Below are 20115 nucleotides of genomic sequence, written 5' to 3'. Positions count from 1 at the left end.
GTTAATGATTCCCACACAAGTTATGTCACCCCAGCCAACTTCTCCCCCTGCTCAGGGACAGGCTCCTCACCTGGCCGGGGTCTTTTGGAGCTGTAGGTGGGATTTTTGGTATTATAACCAAGACAGTTCAGCTCTAGGATCTATAAACCTTGGGTGTTTTGCCCAGTTAGCAATGTACACACAGACACACATCAACATCTTGATTTATTACATCCCTAAAACTTGCCAGTCCCAGGGGTCCCTGGCTAAGGGACGCAGCTGCTCTCTGTGACCCTCATCAGGTCTCCTTTTTTTGCTGATTGCGCTTGAGAATCCACAAAGATCTCACAGCAGGGAACATCCTGATTTAACCCCGACACATTCCCGGTTTGGCGGCGGCACCCGCAGCAGAGAGCGCCGCGGGCGGGCCGGCGGTGACCGGAGCCGCTCGGGGGTTTGGGGACAACCGCGGTGGCGGTCCCGGACCCAGCACTGCGGCCCAGGTGTGCCCACCCAGGCGTACCCGGGTGTGCCCGGCCGGGCGCCGCGGCCATTTCGGGGCTGCCCCGCCCTCACCTGCGCCAGGTGAGCGCCATGTTCCGGGGCTGAGCCCGGCGGGATGCGGCGCCCGGCGGCGGCGGGGGCCGGCGGCCGCCTCCTCCTGCCCCTGCTCCCGCGGGGGGCTCTGCTGCTGCTCGGTAACGGGGCTGGGGGGCTCGGGGGGCTCGGGGGGCGGGATGCGGTGGGGTGGGATGGAGCGGACGGGAGCGGCCGTGCCCGCGCTGTCCCGCGTGGGAACAGGGCCGGGAGCGCTCGGGAAGCGGCTGGGCGGCTCTGGATGCTCCCGGGGCGGTGGGAGGCTCGGGAAGGGTGGTCCCGCAGTGCCCGATACTCCGGGGGAGGAGGGAAGCTCGGGAAAAGCCGCCCCGGAGCGGCGGGAGGCTCGGGTAAAGGTCCTCGGGAGCGGCCGGAGCATCGCGGCAGCCGAGCGGGGCAGAGGGGCAGAGACAACCGGGCAGAGGCGGCTGCACACGCCGGAAACAAGAACGGAGAGCCCTCGGTGCTGCGGGGACACTTCTGACCCGGTGCGTGCGAAACTCAGGCGCTGTGGCCAGAAACGCAGAGCAGAGTCGCTTTGAAGTACCCAAAGCTGCTATTTCGCAACTCGTCAGAGACTCAGCTGATTCCATTCTCGTCTCTTCGTCTCTAAATATCTGTGGTGGTACTGCCCAGGTACCTTATTTGGAGCCGGTTCCAGTCCCACGGATAATGGGGAAGTTTTCTGCTTCCCTGGAAATTTCAGTGTTTGGGAGGGAGTCACTGCTGCGCTTTAGTCCCTGAGTTTTGGCTGACCTGCACGTGTCTCGGTATTTTTGGGACAATTTTGCACCCCGCAGTTAACAGGAAGTGAATCCCTGCCTTTTCTCCCTGTTCCATCAGGTGTCTGCAATGCTCTTTCCCTGGAAATTAAAGTCAGCCCTAAGGTCCGAGCTTTCGTGGGTGAGCAGGTGCTGCTGAAATGCTCCTTCAGATCCAGCTCGCCCATCACGGAGAGCCTGCTGGTGGACTGGACCTACCGGCCCCTCTCTGGGGGCCAGATGGAGACAGTAGGTGGAACAGGGCCAGGCCGTGCTGAAAATCTGAATTTTCTGTTTGTTTTGCCGGCCTGCTGCCTCACTTTGTGGTTTGGGAGTCTTGTGGTTGCCTTCTTTCCCCTGTAAAATTCCTTTGGTGTGCTGGTTTCTGGTTTCCTGGGTGAAAAAATATTCTAGGTAAATACAAAATAGCATAATAATGTAAAGTAGATAAATCTGGGGGGGTTGTCACAGGTGCTGCATTTTGCACTGCACAGAATGATGGCAAAGATTCAGCTGGTAGCTTTGTTTTTCTTATATAGGAAATATTCCTCCTGACTTATTGATGTGCATTATTCCTTTATTTTTACAATGCAGAATTCCTGTCTTTTTGCAGTGCAAAAAACCAGTTCACTCCGCTTTCTTGGTGAGTGTTTTATAGCCACGATTATTGCCTTTCCCTCCTTGCAGATTTTTCATTATCAGTCCGTCCCACACCCCACGGCAGCGGGGAAGTTCAAAGACAGAATATCCTGGGTGGGGAACGTCGCCAGCGGTGATGCTTCCATCGCCATCCAAAGCCCAGAGCTCAGTGACAACGGGACCTTCATCTGCAGCGTGAAGAACCCTCCAGACGTTTACCACAACATTCCCCAGACGTTGCTGGTGGTCACGGAGCGGGGTAAGGCTCCCTGCCCGTGGTGTGACCTCGCCCGTGTGGCAGAGAGGCTTTGTGAGATCTCGGAATTCCGAGCATCACGTGGGAAATGCTCGCTGGACTTCCACGCTGGAGTTCCAGCAGAGGTTACCTCAGTCCTGCCCTCCGAGCTCAGAACTTGGAGAGCTCCTGAAGTGATTTGGGGCAGGAAGGGACGGGGGGAGCTGTGGTGATAACAGGAATCAAAAGTGTCCCTTTGTTCGGGAGTTTCAGCCTCCGCAGATTGCGGCAGAACAAGTTAAACATTGAGAAAACGCTGGCCTAAAAATAATCTCCACATCACAAGCGCTGATTGTCAGTAATAATTTCCTCATCTGCCCTGCGTGCCAGCCCTGCCCCAAATTCCCAGCTCAGCCGTGCTGACAGAAATGTGCCCTGCTCTGCCCGCCCCTGCAGCTCCTCCAGCTGAGCCTGCCTGGTCGGGGGGGACAGGAGAGCCCTGAAGATTTGGGGACAGCAGGTGTGGGGACAGGAGTTCCACAGATTTGGAAGATGCAGGTTTGGGGACAGGAGAGCCCTGAAGATGTGGGGCCACAGGTGTGGGGACAGGAGCTCCACAGATTTGGGAGATGCAGGTTTGGGGTCAGGAGCCCCACAGGTTTGGGGACAGGAGCCCCGCAGGTTTGGGGACTGCAGGTTTGGGGACAGGAGCCCTGCAGATGTGGGACAGGCTGTTTCCAGCCTGCCAGCCCTGTGTCTCACCGTGTTTCAGGCCTGGCCTTCCAGCTGACCTCAGCAGCTCTGCTCTCCATCCTGGTGTTCCTCCCCTCCGCCCTCGTGGTCATCCTGCTGCTGGTGAGGATGGGGAGGAAATTCCGGGCGATGAAGGAGAAAGGAAAGTGTGGCTACAAGAAATCCTCCATCGAGGTGTCTGATGAGTAAGTGCTGGCTGCAGGCTGGAGCCTGTATTTCCACTCTGGGGTGTTGGCACGGGCACGAGGGATGATTTCAAGTGACTGCAGTTCAGTCTCTGCTCTCTGCTGCTCCCCCAGCAGGCAGAGAGCTTTGGGAATTCCCTGTGCTGGAGCACAAACCCAGTGCTGCTCATCACCTTTTTTCTGTCGCTGGTGTGAGGAGTGCCACGGAACTGCAGCAGTTTAGGGTCAGACAGGTTTCACTTCTGCCGTGAGGTTTATTCGAGCCTGAGTCAGCAGCAGGTTTTGCATGTGTGCTGCATTTTGGGGTGAAGTCCCCATCACAGCAAAATAAACCAAATAATGCCGCCTGTGGTGGCCTGAGCAGAGATGCCAGCTGCTGAAGGAGCCTTGGACTGAGCTCCTTTCTGCTCAATTCCTCACAGAATTATTTTTTTTAATGCAGCCTTTTAATGATTTGATTGGTGATGTAAGACTTGCCAGTCAAAAAGCAACTTTTGTTTTCATCTTTGAGGCACTTAAGCGCCACCTTCAAAATGAGACATCTGGCAGTTTCAGTCCTTTTGGCTTTGCTGTGCAGACTTAAAGGCTTTTCCTCACGTTGAAAAACCTTCAGTTCCATGTGGTAGAACCAGAATTCACAGTCCAGAGCAGGTCCTGGAATGTCTGAGGGGGAAAGTCCAACCTGATCCTGTGCTTTTCCCACAGGCCTGAGCACACAGACACGGCTGGCTGCTGTGGGGGCAGAATCAAGGAGTGGTGCCTGAACTGTGTGGTAAGTGAAAGTCGGTGCTTTCACAGAGGTTTGGCCAACTTGGGTGCTCAAAAAGGTGCTAAGAGCAGCAGGTAGGGTGTCCTGACACCCCTGGGTGTCCAAGGTGTGTCCCAAAGGCTCCTTGGAGCTGCTGGTTATACTGGTGGGGAAGCTGTCACCAGATCCATCAAACTGATTTTCCTTGGGCTTGGCTGGAATCAAAGCTTTCATTTGAAGGTGATAAATCAGGGCTGAAGTGCTGCCAGCTTTCCTTGGGGGCTCTGTGTGAGCAGCTCGGGGTTGGCAGTGCTGTGCTGGGCAGGCTGTGCCCCCTCAGCCCTCCGTGGTTTTGCAGAGCTGCTGGAGATCTTCCTCCTTTTGTCTTGTTTTCATTCCAGCAGAGCATTGCTAAACCCTCGTGGTTTGTTTGTTTGTTTATTTCTGCTTTTTGTTTGTCGTGCTCTCTAATTCTGCTGCTTCCCCTCCCAGCCCAGCAGCAGCTCCCGTTCTTCAGGTGCTCCAGCTCCTGAGTGGTTTTCTGCCCTTGTTTTGTGCTGGTGCTGTGTGCTGGAATCAGCAGCCACATTCCAGAGTAATTCCCGATTCGAGAGGGCTTTCATTCTTCCACAGAGCAGATTTACCCCAGGGGCACCTTTGGCTCTCAGGACGTGAGTTAAGGAGGATTTAAATACATGTTGCTTGATTCACTCTCCTAATGCCAGTGATTTAAAATGTCCCAAATGCCCAAGCCCTCAGACAGGCGTGTGCTGATGGTTCCTATTAGATACAGCATGAAAAGCAGGCAATTACGTAAGTTGTACATAAAATATTTACAGTTCTGCATTAGACACAGCAGGCACGGGACTGCAGTGCTGGGAATGAGGTTTTGCAGAGAGGGGAGCAGGAGATGCTTGTGCCAAAGGCAGAGCTGCCTTGGGAGGTGGAAGGGCTGCTCCAGGTGACGTTCTGGGATTTAGGGAGGTGCCAGGAGGGGAAGGGATGGAGCCCCAGTCTGGTGAGGAAATGCTGTCAGGAGATTTAAAAGTTGAAAAATGTCCTCTCCCCCTTTGGGAGGAGTCAAACTGGAATGATAAAATCCTGCTGCTTTCATGTGGAGTGCTTTGGCAGGTTTGATCCTTTGCTGCCTGATGTTGAGACGTTTATCTGATCAGGTCTGGGAGAGCTCTGCCCTCTCACTTTACCAACTCTGCATCTCTGAGGTTTCTCTAATGTGCTTGTCCGTGCTTCACGTGTGACCAAACAATTAAAATTGCAAAGCCAATGGGAAATCTCTTCGGACTGGACTGTCTGGAGCGTCAGTGAGACTTCCCTTGCAGAGCTGAGGTGTTTGGGTGAGCTCAGAGCTGCTGGTGGGGACACCCTGAGAGGAGAGCTGTGGTTACAGCAGCCATGGCCTTCTGCAAGTGATGTTTGGCAGGCTGAAAACAATAATTTGTGCTGCTCAGGGCTGCTCTGCAGGGTAGTGCTGCACTTTCTGTTCATCTTTAGCTGCTGCTGCTCTTAAAACACATTTCATGTGTGGGTTATGGCATGGTGATTGTGTCTGGGGCAAGTCAGACAGATTTAATACTTATGTTTATATTTATGTTTATATTTATGTTTATATTTATGTTTATATTTAATTTATGTTTTTATCAGGGTTTTTGAAAGTCCCCTGGTTTCTTCAAGCACAGCAACATTTTGGGGAAGCATCTTGGCTCTCGCCACAAGCCCAGCCAGGCTCAGCACTTGGCTGAACTCATCACTTGATTCATTTCTTCCCACATAATCTCAGTTTCTCTCCATGTTCCTGGTTTAGGACACGGATGAGGAAGATCCGTACTGACAGAAGACAGAAGCTGTGGAGAAATACTAAAATGACAGCACTGAGAATTGTGGTTCCATCCTTCCAGAGGCTGCTGGAGACCCAGTGCACACTGAAGGGCGTGCTCTGCTCTCGGTGGATGGGAAGAACAATGCTGATGGGATAATCCATTTCTGTTTAAGAACAAAATGATGATTTTCTAACAGTCTTTCTAATTTATCGGGGGAAAGAAATTCTCCTGCCCTCAGATGTGCCTACAGTGCCAATGTGCCTTGGTTTTCCTGAAAATTGCTTTGGTTCATTGGTTTGGTTTTTGGTGGCATCCCTCTTTTCCTGAGCCCTGGAAATCTGACTTTTTGAAGGGAAGGCTGCTCCAGCTCCCTGGCCTGGTCACCTCTGGGCACTGACCAGGTTTCTTCTCAGGATTTTTGGAACATTCTGACTCACACCAGTTTGATGAAGCGATACCTGGCATCCTCTGTCCTGGAGTGAAGAGAACCTACTGCTTATGAAGTATTTTTTTATTCAGCTGCATCACTGGGTACCTCTCCTTCCATTTGTAGGAGTGAAGCACAATTCATAGAAAACGATATTTTTAAAAATCAAAAATGCAAATGGGGACTCTGTTTCTGGGGACACACAACCCCATCTACCTCAGCCACAGACTCAAGCACTGCCCAAAGGAATGTTCTGTTTGCAGTAGCTGTTTTCTTCCTCCCCTCTTCTAGGACCTGTTTTAGGGAAATGATTCATTGTGCAGCATTACTTCCCCTCCATGCATTTCCTCTTTCACCAGCCTTATCCCACAACCAGTGGCAGAGAATTCATCCACTCAACCCCTAAAGAGCTGATTTCTTTCTGTATCAGTCACAAATTCTCCTTTTATAGGTGTGCTCTGGTTTACTGTTGATTTTGCTGTGCAATTACCAATAAATTGCATTATTCCATTCTGGGCTGTGGGTCTTTTATTTGGCTAAATACAGCTGAACTCATAGAATTGCCATCCTGAGGTGCAAAAATCGGTGTGTGATGATGGGTAAAGGTTTTTAGGGAGCAGATTGAACCCAAAAAGGGAACAGGTACCAGGTCCCCTTCAGCATCTCTGCTGGCTGCAGCTTTTAGGTGTGGTGAAGCTCTCCCCGAGAAGTAGGTCAGCTGTAGATCTGCGCCTCCAGATAAATGCATTTTTCTCCTGTCTACTATAAAGCAATATTTGAAATGTTTGTGCTCCCTGGTGACACAACACCTCTGTCAGCCAAAACTCTCCTGGAAGGGCTGGTGCTGGGTCCTGCAGCCCGGGGGAAGCAGCTTTGCTGTTCCACTCTCAGCACTCACCACACGACTTCCCCCGGGGAACCAAAGGGGTTTTTTGCTGCAAAATGCTGGATTTCAGCTGTGGCTCCTTGGCCGTGGGTGTGCTGGATCCTGGGCAAATATTCCTGGTGCCAAGCTGAGCTGCCACCTCGGAGCTGTGAGGGCTTTGCCTGCCTCTGCCACCCCTGTGGAAACCTTGGTGCATCATCAAACCCCCTGACACTGGAGTGGGGAGCAGTGGGGTACTGGAATGGGGAATGGTGGAATGGGGAATAGTGGGATACTGGAATAGAGAACAGGAGCTGCTCTGGTGTTTCAAGGGAAGAATAAGCGTGAAAATGGGCTTTCAAAGGGGCCAGGAGGGTTACACCAGAGGAAAATCAGTGTTTCAGAAGGAGGCAGCTGTGCCAGGCAGGTTCAGGGCACCAGGAGGAAGGCACAGCCACATCACTCAGTGCTGCCTCGCTGGGACAAGAGCCAGGGCAGCAGTGACACTTCTCTAAGCAGCTCTAATCCCCAAAATCAAAGCAGGAGGGAGCACAGGGTGCGTGCCAGGAACCTCTGTGTCCCAGCCAGGTCATGGTGACAGGTCAGGCCAGCCCTCAGCTCGTCCCTGTGAGCTGCCCCCTGAAGCTGCCCCACGGCCCCTCGGGGGCAGATGTTTCTGCAGTTGGCTTCCCCTCTCTGTTGCACATTCGGATTTGTTCTGCTTCCTCTTGCGTGACCAGCAGACAACCTGAGAGAGGGAAGCAAAGGCTGCAAGAAAGGTCTGCAACCTCGAGGTGATTTAGCAACTGGTTCAGATGCTCTGCACAGTGATCCCTTCATGTGAGACAAGCTGACCTCTCCAGGCCAACACTAGGTGAGTAATTTTTGCTGTGATATTTATTTCTGGATGGGCTTCTCACTTGTTTTTCCTGAGAGCCAGGGGAGCAGAAGTGCCAGCAACTCAGATGCCACGTGCAAAAGGAGGGAAATGTGAGGGCCACGCTGTGTCTGTGCCCTCTTTCCCCTCAGTCTCTTTGGGAAAGGGGATTTGGATGTGTCAGCACTGGCACAGAACAGCCTGGTGAGTGGGTGCTGGCTCCAGCTGGTGCCACCCAGCACCCTCTCCCTGCTGTGTCACAGAGGGACACCCTGCAAAAATGTGCTCCCAGCCAGGACCAGGAATCCTTCTCGAAACCAGGGCAATAAATCCAGCAAGGACTTGGTGGCAAATAAGGCCCAGAGCTCCAGCAGCTCAGGAGCTTTTGGAGGCTCTGGGTATAGAAATCTCAGCTTTCTGCAGTCAAGCAGGACTGGGTTTTGAGCTGGCTGCTCTTTTGGCCCCGGCACGGGAGGGTGCAGCTCTGCAGGCTGTGGCAGTGTCTCTGGGAGAGCAGGGTGCTGTGCCTGCTGCCCTGAGCCGTGCTGGCCCAGTTGAGTTTGTAGGTCGGGTGTGCAGCGAAGTGTGTCACGGCAGAGCTGCACAGAACACAGCAAACCACGCAAGAAGCCAGCCCCAGAGGGCTCCTGTGCTCCGGGAGGCAGATGGGAGAGAACTCCAGAAGGTTTGCTGTCACTTCTCGGGATCTTCTGTCTGTGGAAAGGGGAAGGTGATGAAGGTACAAAGCTGTAGTTGTTTTCTTAGCCTAGAACTGATCCAAGGGTCCCCAGGAGCTGATTCTGGGCCTGGAATCCCTGTCTGAGGCTCTCACATGCACAGTGGAGCCAAAAGAGAGAAGCCACCAGAATGCCAGAGATGATTCAGCTCTGGTCTTTCTATTTCTATTTCATTTCTGCAGTACTGGAAAATGTAATGAGGCTGGTAATGGCAGCCTCAATTCCAGCCTCACGTGAGGGTTCTCCGGGCAGGAGAGCTGCTCTCAGTGACTCCTGACGCTTAAATGAGTGGCCACAGCTGGGAATTATGGAATCCTGGCACAGGGACGGGGCAGCAGGGTGCTGGCTCTTGCCTTCCTCTGGACACTGCCTGGCACACTCCTGGTGGTGACAGCCAATCCCTCCCTGGCTGCAGGATAAAACTGCAGAAAGGAGATGCCAGCTTTGTTCTGAGAGATGAGGAGCAGGCCACGCTGAATCCAGACACCAGACATGGCACTGCTGCAGCAGAAGCTCTCAGCATGTGCAGCACCCACAGGCAAGGATTTAGATCTGGGCTGGGGGTCTGTGTTTTCAGACCAAACTTCTCTGATTCTGTTGCATTAAAAACATCTGATTGCTCTGGGAGCAGAGTCAACACCTGCAAACATCTCAGCTCAGATGTCAGAGGCTCGACCCCCAAACCACCGGAAAGATTGCGGGGAAAGCACGAAGGGGTTCAGGCTGAGCTCTGTCCCCCACGCCTGCTCTTCCTCTCCAGGCGCAGTGTGGTCTCACAAACCAGAGCCCTGCTCCCTGCCCTCTATCCTGTGCTGACTTCCAGCCTCCCAGCCTCGGAGGCTGCATACCAGAGTCTTCCTCTGACCTTGACCTGGCTGCCAGCCCTCTGTGCCCTGCCCCAGGGGACACTGGAGCGTGTGTCACCTCTGCTGTTCTTTCCAGAGGGAGATGGAGCTGCTGCTGAGCCTGACCCTGGTGCTGACATGGCTGGGTAAGCTCTAAGTTTTATTTCCCTCTTTCCCCTCTGCCTTTGCTCTAAGAACCATCAGTGTCTCTCCTCCTGTGGAGAGAGCCCCTGGAGCTGCTCCTCTCCTGGGTGCCAGTCCCTCCTCTGGCCCTGTGGGTGCTGCATCTCCCTTCCTGCAGAGCTGCAGGAACTGCACTGGCACCCTGGATGTGTCCTGCATTGAGGCTCCAAGGCTTTGAAAGAAGCAGAACTGCCTCACCGACTCTAAATACAGGGAGAGGCTTCCAAGGTATTGATTTTGGCTCTGCTTGAGGCAGGCAGCTCCCTCGGTCTTCTCCGCTGGCAAATATTTCTCATTTTCAGCTCCTCAGCTGGTTAACACCAACAGAACTTGTTTGAGAAGCTGCAGCACTTTGCATTCATTATTTACAAGGTTTCAGACAAACACTTGGTGCTCAGCCAGGGCCCAGCCCTCGGTGGTTGTGGACAGGCTGAGTGGAGTTGTTTGGCCACAAGGATGAGCCTGAGCCTACCTGTCTGAGCAGCTCCCGCTGAATCAGCTCAGCCAGCTCTCAGCAAACAGCAGCCAGAGCCAGCCCCCCCTGCAGTGTCCCTGCAGGCTGAGCCAGGTGGGCTGGAGGAGCTCCAGTGACATTTTCTGCCCCACTCATTTCAGAGAATCTTTTAGTTCAGAGGAGACTTTTAATCCCCTTCCTGCCCACGCTCTGCAGCCCAGGGAGCCAGAGCTGCCTCCTGTGGGTTGTCAGCTCTGTGCCCTTTGATGTTCCCCTGGTTTGCTTTTTTCCCTCGCTGTCCAGCTTCTCTAGAAACCCCAAGCTGTGGTTACAGCCAGACAAGTACAAGCCCAGGTCTGGAGCCTGTGAGCAAAGGGGAAGGAAGCCAAATGGGCAGTGAGGGAGGAACTGAAATTCGTGTGAAGCGCTTGAATTGCCCCTGGCCTGGTTCAGATGGGAGCAGCACAGGTTCTCCCAGGCCGTGACTCACAGGCACAGCCCCGCAGGAGCTGCAGGTTTGGCTCCGAGGCGTGCAGGGCAGGGGCTGTGATTCCCCTTCGGCTCCCTTCGGCTGGGTCACACAGTGCTTGGTGTGGCGGCGGGAGGATGTGCTGCCCCACACCCCGGGCACGCCACGAGCAGGGGTCAGGCACGGGCTGGGCCTCTGGACTGGTCAGGGCCAGGAGCCCCAGGCTTCCCAGGAGAGAAGACAGCGATGGGGACAGGCAGGCTGCACCTGGCCCTGCTCCCTGCGCTCATCCTGCTGTCCTTGTCGCCGGCAGAGCGGGGCAGCGGCGCTGCCGGGGTGTTCATGGAGCCCCAGCTCCGAGCTAGGGCTGGGGACTCTGTGCTGCTGCGGTGCCTCTTCATAGACCCCGAGGGCAAGGGATGGACCCTGCACAAAGTGGACTGGCTGCACAGGGCAGGAGCTGGCGCTCAGGTGGGTCGGGACAGGGGTGGCAGCAGAGGGGACACGGGGTGGCAGTGGAGCGAGGGCGAGGCAGCCGTGGGGAAGCAGCCCTGGAGAGGCTGCGGGGAAGCCCACCCGCCTGCGGCCAGGCCGTGAGGAGAGGAAGCTCCCGTGAGAGGAGGAAGGGTCCCCGTGCGGGGGTAGCAGCCGCAGCGCTGGGGAAGCGCCGCTCCGGGCGCTGCATCCTGGGGCTTTCCGGGCCCTGTGCCATGGGCAGAGAGTGAACCGAGAGCTCCCGAGGAGGGACAGGCACCTGACATCCCTCCCCTGACTCCGTCTGTGCCCTGCCAGGAGGAGATGGTGTTTTTTTACTACAGCAACCACGGCGTCCCCGCGGGCCGCTTCAAGGCGCGGGTGCAGTGGCAGGGGGACATCTCCCGCTGCGACGGCTCCATCCGGCTGCGGGACCTGCGCCTCAACGACAGCGGCACCTACGAGTGCGAGCTGCGGCTGCTGCAGCACAGCAGCGTCTTCAAGAACCGCACGCAGCTGCTCGTCAGCCCCGCGGAGCCCAGAGGTGCGTGCCGCGCCCTGCGGCTGCTCCCCGCGGCCCTGGGGGGGTCCCCGCGGTGCCATCCCCTGCCTCGGTGTCTCCCCGGCAGGAGGAGGAGCAGCCGGTACCGAGGATGCCGCGCCCCCGAGAGACTCCGGGTTCTGGCCGGCCGTGGTGGGCTGTGGATGCGTGGCCGTGGTGGTGGCGTTCCTGGCCGGGCTGTGCGTGAGGAAGAGGTACCAGCGCTGGCTCTGGGTTCACGGGGGTGAGGGGGCGCCTCCCTGCAGCCCTCCTGCGCTGCTCTCCCTGGCCAAGCTCTGCCCTGGCGTCCTCAGGTGCGAGGGTTCAGGTGCCCAGGTGTGGGGTGCAGCCTCCTGCCGCCACCTAGTGCCACCCTGCCCTGCCGGCGTCCCTCGGCTCCCAAACCTCCCAAACCTCAGGGATAGCCCGGCCCAGGCGCCTGCGAAGGGATGTCAGTGTCCGGGAGAGGGAGGGAGGGAGGGAGGGGCAGGTGATGCTTCCCGCCGGAGGTGACACTGCTGCTGCCTCCCCTCAAGGTTTGCAAGCATCACAGCCCTGGAGAGGATGGGGAAGAGCAGCAGCAAGGACAAGGCAGAGGTGAGAGCTGAGGCTGGAGGAGTCACTGGAGCTGCGTGTGTGGGCTCAGGGCTGGGGAGGGGATCCCGCACTGCCCAGGCACCAGGGGCCGTTTGCTGGCCAGCTCCAACCACGGCTCTTGCTGCTGGCCCTGCGACAGGGGTCAGGCACCCCCTGTGTGTTTGGGGCTGCTCAGTCACAAACTGATCTGCCTGTCATGATCTGCCCCTCACAGGAAGCAATTTACTCCTCAATCCCTGGAGCTGAGGTACCCAAGGCTGAGCAGGAAGCAAAGAAGAAGGGGAGAGCTGAGGACACGTACATAACCATGGTGAGGAGCTGCAGCAGGCGTGGTGGGGCCCCCACACCACTGCCCCCTCACTCTGGACCAGAGCAGCATCCCGTGCCCCCTGCCCTCTCCAGACACTCCCTGGTGCCCGTGGTGAGGCTCACACCTTGTCCCTTGTCCCTTGCAGCACCCGTCTCACTGCCGGGACAACGGTGTCTACGTGGAGCTGGCCAAGAGGGCAATCCCGTCGGCGTGGATGGCAGAGGGGGCACAGGGGGATGGACAGAGCCAGCAGCCCCACAGCAGGCAGGAGGAGGCACCTCCCCAGCCTCCAGAGCAGCACAAATAGCTGTGCTGTGGGGTGGCAGCACGGGGATGACAGCCCTTGTCCAGGTGTGTCCCTCTGAGGACTGAGCGCTGGTGACACTGTGTGCCCTGTGCCAGGGCACTGCTGGGGCACAGCCCACCCCAGCTGTCTGCAGGGGACCAGGGGACAGCTGTCCCTCCAGCTCCTGTCCCCTGGACTCTGGAGAGAGTGGGGACAGCCTCAGGCTCCAGCTTTGATCCTGGCCCAGGGTAAGGATCTCCAACGGGGGAGATGCAGCGGGAGCCGGAGCCGTCATGGTATTTTTCTGAAGATAATAAAACTCAGGGAATCTTCCCTGATGCTGTCTTCATTTTACCTCCTGCCTAAGCATGTGATGTCCAAGCGTGCCAAAATCTGCCTGGCCCAGGGCCTGGGAGCCCCTGAACCCACATGCAGCCTGGCATGGGGCACCCGCTGGCCCTGCTGGCTCCAGGCGGGACCGAAGCCAAACGGGACAAAAAGGGGTCCCTTGGCAGCAGGATGGGGGCTGAGGGGAGCAGGACAGAGCCCGCGGGCAGTGGGGTGCCCCACGCTTGTCCCCTGGCCGTGGGTGAGCAGCCGGGCGATGGGGTCGGGGCGAGCCCGGCCACCCCTCCCGGGCCCCCGGGGCAGCGCCTGGCGCTGCTCCCGCTCTGTCCCCGGGCGCCGGGAGCTGTCGCCGGTGCCAGGCGCTATCTATAGATGTTTGACACCTCCAGGTGCGCAGGGAGCCGGGACCCTCCACCTCCCACCGCTGCCGGCTCACTGCAGCGCCGCGCTGCGCTGCTTGGTTCTCGTTGACACCCTGCTCTCTTTTCCCGCAGGCAGCCGCGGGACGGGATTCGGGAGGAAACAGCCCCCGGAGCTGCGTTTGGGGGGTCCGGGGGGGCACAGGGCCTTTGTAGGGTCCTGGCAGCCGCAGCAGCAGAGCAGAGCGGGCTTTGCCTGCCCAGGGCGGGTGGGAAAGCGCTGCTTGTGCAGGGAGAGTTTGCTGAGCGGAGATGCTGGGACACTGCCGTGCCTTCTCTCGCGGCTGTCCTGCTTCCCCTCCCGACTGTGGCCAGGCAGCAGAGCCCCTGTGCATCCCTCCTGCCTCCCCCGGGCCCTGCTGCGCAGGAACCACACTGTGCCCTGGCTCTGGGGCATCCGTGCCTCTCTCCCCAGTGATGCTGTCCCAGCAAACGCCACCACGCCATGTCCCGGGGCCCGAGCAGCTCCGTCCCTGCCTCTCTGGGCTACAGGAGGCCATGCCTTGTCCTTCCTGCTCCCATCTCTGCAGCTGGAATCCAGGTTTGGAGCCCAGGCCCAAAGGCTTCCGTGGCCGATGGTGCAAAGGGGAGCAAAGGCTTCTCCGGCGCTGTTACTGCTGGGCAGAGCTCCCATCCCAGGGCTGGGGAGAGGTGTTTTCCCTGGAGGAGATGCTGCTGGAGAAGGGGAAGGAGCCTGCAGCAGTTTGGCAGCCCAGGGCAGGGATGGAGCTCTCCAGGTGACCAGGAGCGCCCCTACCTGCTGCAGCCTACCTGGGGCGTCCTGGCTGGGCTGGCCGGGCCCCTGTGCTGCCCCCAGCCCGGAGCAGCCCCCTGCTCTCTGCCCGGCTCTGCCGGGGCATTTCCAGCCCTCCCGGGCCGCGCTGGGCGCTCCAGAGCCGGAGCTGCTCCCGAGGATGGTGCGGGCAGGGCTGGCCGCCAGCCTCCAGCGGGGCACAGGGACACACCCGCAGGTCCCCCCTGAAGCCGGGGGGCTGCGGGGGACTGTGGGGACCCACCCTGTGCCACAGCCCCTGCACAGAGCGGGGACCCGGCAGAGCCAGGAGCTGTCGCCTGCAGTTCAGGAGAAAATTTTTCCGCCCTCCCACTCCGGCGGCTGCAATCCACCAACCACAGCATTTACTGCTTTTTTTCGCCCCAGCACCGCTCCAGCCATATTGGGCGGTGGGGAGAAAGCGGCTCTAATGTTCTATGTCACCTGCAAATAACCCGGGCGTTCGAAAAAGCACCTCCACCACCTCCACAATCCACACCAACACCACGTCCTCTCCACACACAAAAGTCCGTCAAAATGAGCCCGGAAGCCTGGCTCCCGCAGCCCACCTTGTTCCTCACTGGCCTCACCTTGCTCCTCTCGCTGGGTAAGTGTCGGCTTGAGCCCCCTTGCATGTGCCCAGGTGGGGACACCCCCGTGTCCCCGGCCAGGAGCCCCCTGCCCGTGTGGCAGCCCCGCGAGGTGCCGTGCCGCAGGGTGGGGGCGGAGGTGGTCTGGCGTGCACCCTGCGGAGAGCCACCAGCCAGGGTGACCTGCTTTCGAGCTGGGTGGGGGGTACGGTGCCACTGCATCTCCTCCCGAAAACGCCCCGCATCCTGCTCGGGGTGCAGAGCCCTTGGCATGCCGGGCACAGGAGCGGGCAGGCGTGGGGACGGGGCTGGGAAGGTGCTGCAGGTGGGCTGTGCTGCTCGTGGCTGTCCTTCGGGGTGCTGCCGGGTGGGCTGCGCTGGCGTGGGGCTGTCCTGCGGGTGCTGGCAGGGGTGCTGTGGCTGTCCCCGTGGCTGTCCCCGCGCTAGGGGCCGCGGTCCGTGCGTGCTGCCGGCGCCGCAGCAGCCGCGCTGTGTCAGCAGCTCCGCGGCCGCATCGATCGCGGCCACAGCGCTCCGCTCCTTTGAAGTGCTGTCCCGGGGCTCCTGCTGGGCTGCATTTCCCCGAGGAGAGAGCCTGAACGCAGTCAGGGCTGCTGTGGAGGCTGCAGCGATGATCCCCCAGTCTGGGCGCAGCGTGATGGAGCCTGCGCAGCGCCGCAGGACACGGCCAGCACGGCCCTGGGGCCTCGGGGGTTTCTTCCCCCTCCTCTGTTCTCCCCCAGGGCTGAGTGCCCGGCCAGTGGCAAAGTTTGGATCCACACACATGGGTGCTCCTAGGTCCTGCCAGGCCGTGGTGTCCCTGCTTGGGGTGACAGGTTTGCTGCTGGTGGCACCTCATCCCTCTGTGGAGCCCCGGGGAGCCCCGGGGACATGGGACAAGGCCACGTCCCCCACCTGCAGGCACAAAGGGCATCGTGTGAGGGGCTCTCAGACAAGGATTCCATGCAGGGACCCCTCCAACCATTCTTGCTGGGACAGGCCATCTCCTGGCTCTTCTCTCCTGTCCCTGCAAGGTTTTCTTGGAGGCATCCAAGGTGGTGGCTGCCATGGGGCAGTGAGTGATGCTGGTTCAGGACACTTCTTCTTGCCCTGGGTGCTGTGACTCGTCCCCAGGCACCAGCTGTGCCCATCCCTCTGTCCCCAAACCCTGTGAGAGCCCTCCCTGCACTGGGGCTGGATGGAGATTGTTCCCCATGGCTGCAACACGGCAAGGAGCCGTCCCCAGGGCTTGGCCATACCCGAGGGCACCGCTCTGCCCCCAGGGAGCTCCAGGGTGCTGCTGGTTCCCACCTGGCAGTGGGGCCTGGGGCTCAGCACAGCTGCACCTGCAGCTTGGGCAAGGCTCTCGTCCCTGCCTGCAGAGCCTGGCCCCTTTCCTGCCCTGCTTGCAGGCGGAGCACAGCGCCAGCGGAGCAGCCCTGACATGCACCCAGCTTGGCCGTGGGAAGAAGGTTTGAGAGCAAAGAGCAGCAGCCCAAGGGGAGAGGTGAGGTGATCACGAAAGCTCCTGGTGGCAGTGTCACTGTGCCTGCCCTGTAGGGTGTCACGGCCCCCCAGAACACTCTGGTCCCTCCCAGGGCTCGCTGTCCCCGTGTCCCTGTGCTTCTCAGGGCTTGGCCTCGTGTTTGCAGCCAGCTTGGCTGCACAGGAGCCTGTTCCCCTTGCCCAGCCTGGGGACAGGGGCTGGGTGCAGGAGCTGGCTTTGGGTGCTGCTGAGGGGAGCTGCAGGGAAGGAGTGGAGGCGGCAGCAGGGCACAGACCCCGTCCCTGCCCACCCCCAGGTGAGCCCTGTCCTGCCAGCTGCACCAGGTAATGCCCCTCTTTCTCAGCAAGGCCAGGGGTCAGGGACTGGCCTTGCTCCCTTAGCAGGGGCCGGGATTTACTCTGGTCATTCCCAGCTGGGGAATCCTTGCGTGGGCACTGCTGGCAGGGGAAAGCGTCTGCATTCCCCCGGAGCCCCTGGGGCCGGCCCTGGCAGATCCCAGCCCTGGCTGTGTCCTGCTGGGAATGAAATGTGATGAGCTCAGCCGTAAATCTGCGTGTGCCTGTGGCGCCGGGCCGCGTGCTGCTGCTGCAGCCTGCACAGCGCCATCGATCCCGCAGCAGCACAGCCCCGGGGGACAGCCAGGAGCAGGGCTGGCCTGCAGTCACAGCAATCAGCCCCGGGGTGGCACAGGAGGGTCACCAGCCCTGGCAGAGCAGGGCTCTGCTCTTCCAGCCGAGGGATGGTGCCAGGGCTGCTCCCCTTGCTCGTGCTGGGCGGGGAAATTCCGGTCGTGGCTGGATGCAGAGTGTGTGGATGTGCCTGGAAGGCAGTGCCAGGCCCCAGGGAGGGCTCTGTGCAGGCAGAGCAGCATTGGGGACATGGGCTCAGCCTCCAGGATGGTGACACCCCCCAAATTCATCTGCATTCGGCAGCACCCCCGAGACTGGGCATGGAGGTGATGGCCCCCCCCATCATCAACGCCCTGAATGGCTCCTCTGTGAAGCTCTCCTGCACCTTCAACTCCTGCTACAAGGTGGAGAACAAGCAGTTTTCCCTCAACTGGACATACCAGAGCTGCAGTAACTGCTCGGAGGAGCTGGTGAGTCTCTCTGGGGGTCTGCTGGGGGTCCTGGGATCAGCTCAAAGGGTCGGGGTTCCTTACAGGGCAGCATGTGCAGGGAGGGAGTGCCTGGCTGGGAAATGAGCCCGCAGGGTGCCAAACGCTGCCTCACCTGCTGTCCCCAGTTCCTGCAGTTCCGCACCAAGATCATGAACAAGCAGCTGGACCGCTTCGGGAACCGCGTGGAGTTCACCGGCAACCCCGCCAAGAACGACGTGTCCTTCACCCTCAAAAACGTGCAGCTGGAGGACGAGGGCACCTACAACTGCTACGTCCTGAACCCCCCGGACCGGCACCTGGGCCACGGCAAGATCAGCCTGAAGGTGCTCACCGAAGGTCAGTGGTCCCCTGTGCTGCAGGGCACCCATGGGTGCAGGGGTTGCTGGCAGAGCCCTGCCCGCTCCCGGCTGTTCCTCGCGGACACCGCGTGCCCTGAGCCTGTGCCCTGTGTCCCCAGAGCCCCCGAAGCACGACTCGACGGTGGCCGTGATCGTGGGTGCCTCCGTGGGCGGCTTCCTGGCCGTGGTGATCCTGGTGCTGATGGTGGTGAAATGCGTGCGCCGGAAAAAGCAGCAGAGGCTCAACACGGACGACCAGAAGACAGAGGAGGAAGGGAAGACGGACGGCGAAGGCAACCCGGACGAGGGCACCAAGTAACGCCCCCCTGCCCGCCCCTCCCTCCTGTCCCCTGTACAGCGTGACCCTCTTGATGTGCTTCCCAGAGCAAGGATTTCTGTCTCCCCAGAGCATCCCTCCTTCCATCCAAACACCCACCCCAGCCTGGAGCAGGGCGCAGGGAGAAGGTCCCCGGAGCCTGGCTGTGCTGGGCAGGGCTGGGGAGGGGGCGCTGAAGCCCCTGAGGCTGAGCTGGGAGCAGCCTGTCCCCTGCTCTGAGTGCCAGAGGGCTGTGAGGAGGTGCTGGGGCGGGTGAGGGGGGACCTGTGCAGTCCCCACACACGGAGGGACTGGAGCAGGGGGTGCCAGGAGGGGCAGAGGGGTCTGGGCAGCCCCGTGCCCCATTGTCTGCTCTCTGTCCCAGTAGAAAATGTGAGCAGGGGCCAGCAGGCTGCCCTTGGGGTCACGGCTCATCCCGAGGTGCTCCTGCTGTGCCTGGGTCACTGGCACTGGTGTTCCCATCCCGAGGGAACCCCAAGTCTCCTCCTTGCAACTCGTGCTCCTCAGGGACTGTCAGGCTGCTCAGAAGTCAGTGGCCAAGGCCATGAGCTCACCCAATGTCTTGGAGCTTTGTGCTGTTTTGGAACCACTGACGGCTCTTGGTGTGCAAGGGATGGACCCTTCTGCCTCTCAGGCTGTTCTTGGGTCTGAGCATCTCAGCCCAAGGGGCTGGGCTGACTTTTCCGTGCTCGTTTCCTTCTTGGGGAGGGTAATTGTGATGGAAAATGTCCTGCTGATGTGTCAGACTGAGGTGCTGGGGAGTGGTGGGGTGAGGCTGCTGCGGACAAGGAGCTGCTGAGAGGGAGAGGAGCTTTGGGGCTCTTGCTGGGAAGGACTGGGCACAACAGCAGGCCCTGAGTTAGGACAGCTCTGTCAGCCTGGAGCAGCCCTGTGATGCTGAGACAGCCTCCTCCAGCCTCCCTGCAGAGCACTGCACACCGTAACTGCCATGGCAATGCACTGCCAGCGTGCCCAGCCCCGTGTGCCACCCGCCTCACCTGGCAGCTGAGCTGTGCTGGCTGCAGCACTGGGCATTCAGGCAGGGAGTGACCCGGGGCAGTGTCCCCTGTGTCACCGGGCCTGAGCTTTTCTCCTCCCGTGGCTGCCAGGGGGAGGACAGTGCACAGAGCCACAGGGGACACTGCCCAGGGGTCCTGACGGAGGTCCTGTCACCCACGAGCAGCACTGCCAGGGGAGAGGGGGCACCTGTGCAGAGAAGGGACACCTTTGCCATGTCCCCATGTAGGTGCCATCCCGGCAATGCCATCAGGCCCCAAGGGTGGCAGGACAGCTGTGCCCTCCCTGCTCTGCCCCATCGCTTTCCACCCCAGCCCCACGTGCTCCGTCCATCCCACCCGACCCCGCTGGGCTCCACACTGCTCCCCTCCCATCCGCAGCAGGAATGTGCCATGTCCCACGCCTGGCTCCCTCCCCTGGGCGCTGCTGCCCGGGGAGGGCCGGGCTGTCCCCACACCCCGCACAGTGCCAGCGGTGCCAGCGGTGCCGCAGGGCTCCCGCACCGCCTTCTGCCAGAGCCGGGCCGTCCCCGGCCCCTGGCGGGACTGAGCCAGCTCCTCGGGGGCACAGAGGCCTCTGAGTGTTGCACATGACCAGCCTTGCATCTGCCTTTCATCTCTTTTCGTGCACTATCCTTGGATTGCAACTTGCCAATGCATCTGTCTGTACATAGCTGTAGACAGCAGAGAGCTGACAAATACAGATCTGTGCACACGGGAGGGGCTGCTGTGGGTCGTGCTGTGCCCTGGGGTGTGCGCCTTCCCCGGGGCTTCTCGTGCCAAGCACTCTGCCAAGCGTGGGATGTTTTTATTGCTCTTTGTACAGTCAAACAAACAAAAGAACAACAAAACACCGACTCTGCCCTCG

General features: G+C 59.5%; 3 protein-coding genes across 7 annotated transcripts; all 3 read left to right on the top strand.

Annotated features, from left to right (window-relative positions):
- Nucleotides 1-520: 520 nt before the first annotated feature.
- MPZL3 (myelin protein zero like 3) lies at nt 521-6672 on the top strand. The gene is made up of 6 exons (XM_063417909.1): nt 521-677; nt 1420-1586; nt 2025-2235; nt 2984-3149; nt 3855-3921; nt 5720-6672. Exons 1-6 carry the CDS (start codon nt 599-601, stop codon nt 5744-5746), a joined length of 717 nt encoding a protein of 238 aa, XP_063273979.1. The 5' UTR covers nt 521-598; the 3' UTR covers nt 5747-6672.
- A 717-nt stretch (nt 6673-7389) lies between these two features.
- Nucleotides 7390-13102, top strand: LOC134561161 (junctional adhesion molecule-like). Of its 4 annotated transcripts, none has more exons than XM_063417891.1 (8): nt 7390-7901; nt 9402-9632; nt 10906-11063; nt 11385-11610; nt 11696-11822; nt 12144-12204; nt 12419-12514; nt 12660-13102. In XM_063417891.1, exons 2-8 carry the CDS (start codon nt 9590-9592, stop codon nt 12819-12821), a joined length of 873 nt encoding a protein of 290 aa, XP_063273961.1. In that variant the 5' UTR covers nt 7390-7901; nt 9402-9589; the 3' UTR covers nt 12822-13102. The 4 variants fall into 4 exon arrangements, with proteins under 4 accessions (XP_063273961.1, XP_063273960.1, XP_063273959.1 ...); XM_063417890.1 differs by having other exon boundaries at nt 7392-7901; nt 9584-9632; nt 12660-13101; XM_063417889.1 differs by lacking the exon at nt 7390-7901 and adding an exon at nt 7933-8643 and having other exon boundaries at nt 9584-9632.
- A 1629-nt stretch (nt 13103-14731) lies between these two features.
- SCN2B (sodium voltage-gated channel beta subunit 2) lies at nt 14732-19965 on the top strand. Of its 2 annotated transcripts, none has more exons than XM_063417910.1 (4): nt 14732-14946; nt 17369-17535; nt 17682-17892; nt 18014-19965. In XM_063417910.1, exons 1-4 carry the CDS (start codon nt 14877-14879, stop codon nt 18211-18213), a joined length of 648 nt encoding a protein of 215 aa, XP_063273980.1. In that variant the 5' UTR covers nt 14732-14876; the 3' UTR covers nt 18214-19965. The 2 variants fall into 2 exon arrangements, with proteins under 2 accessions (XP_063273980.1, XP_063273981.1); XM_063417911.1 differs by having other exon boundaries at nt 14869-16436.
- Nucleotides 19966-20115: the final 150 nt, after the last annotated feature.

The sequence above is a fragment of the Prinia subflava genome, chromosome 22, assembly GCF_021018805.1.
Source record: "Prinia subflava isolate CZ2003 ecotype Zambia chromosome 22, Cam_Psub_1.2, whole genome shotgun sequence".
NCBI lineage: Eukaryota > Metazoa > Chordata > Aves > Passeriformes > Cisticolidae > Prinia > Prinia subflava.
The sequence above is the reverse complement of the archived record's forward strand: the minus strand, read 5'-3'. Positions and strand labels throughout refer to the sequence as shown.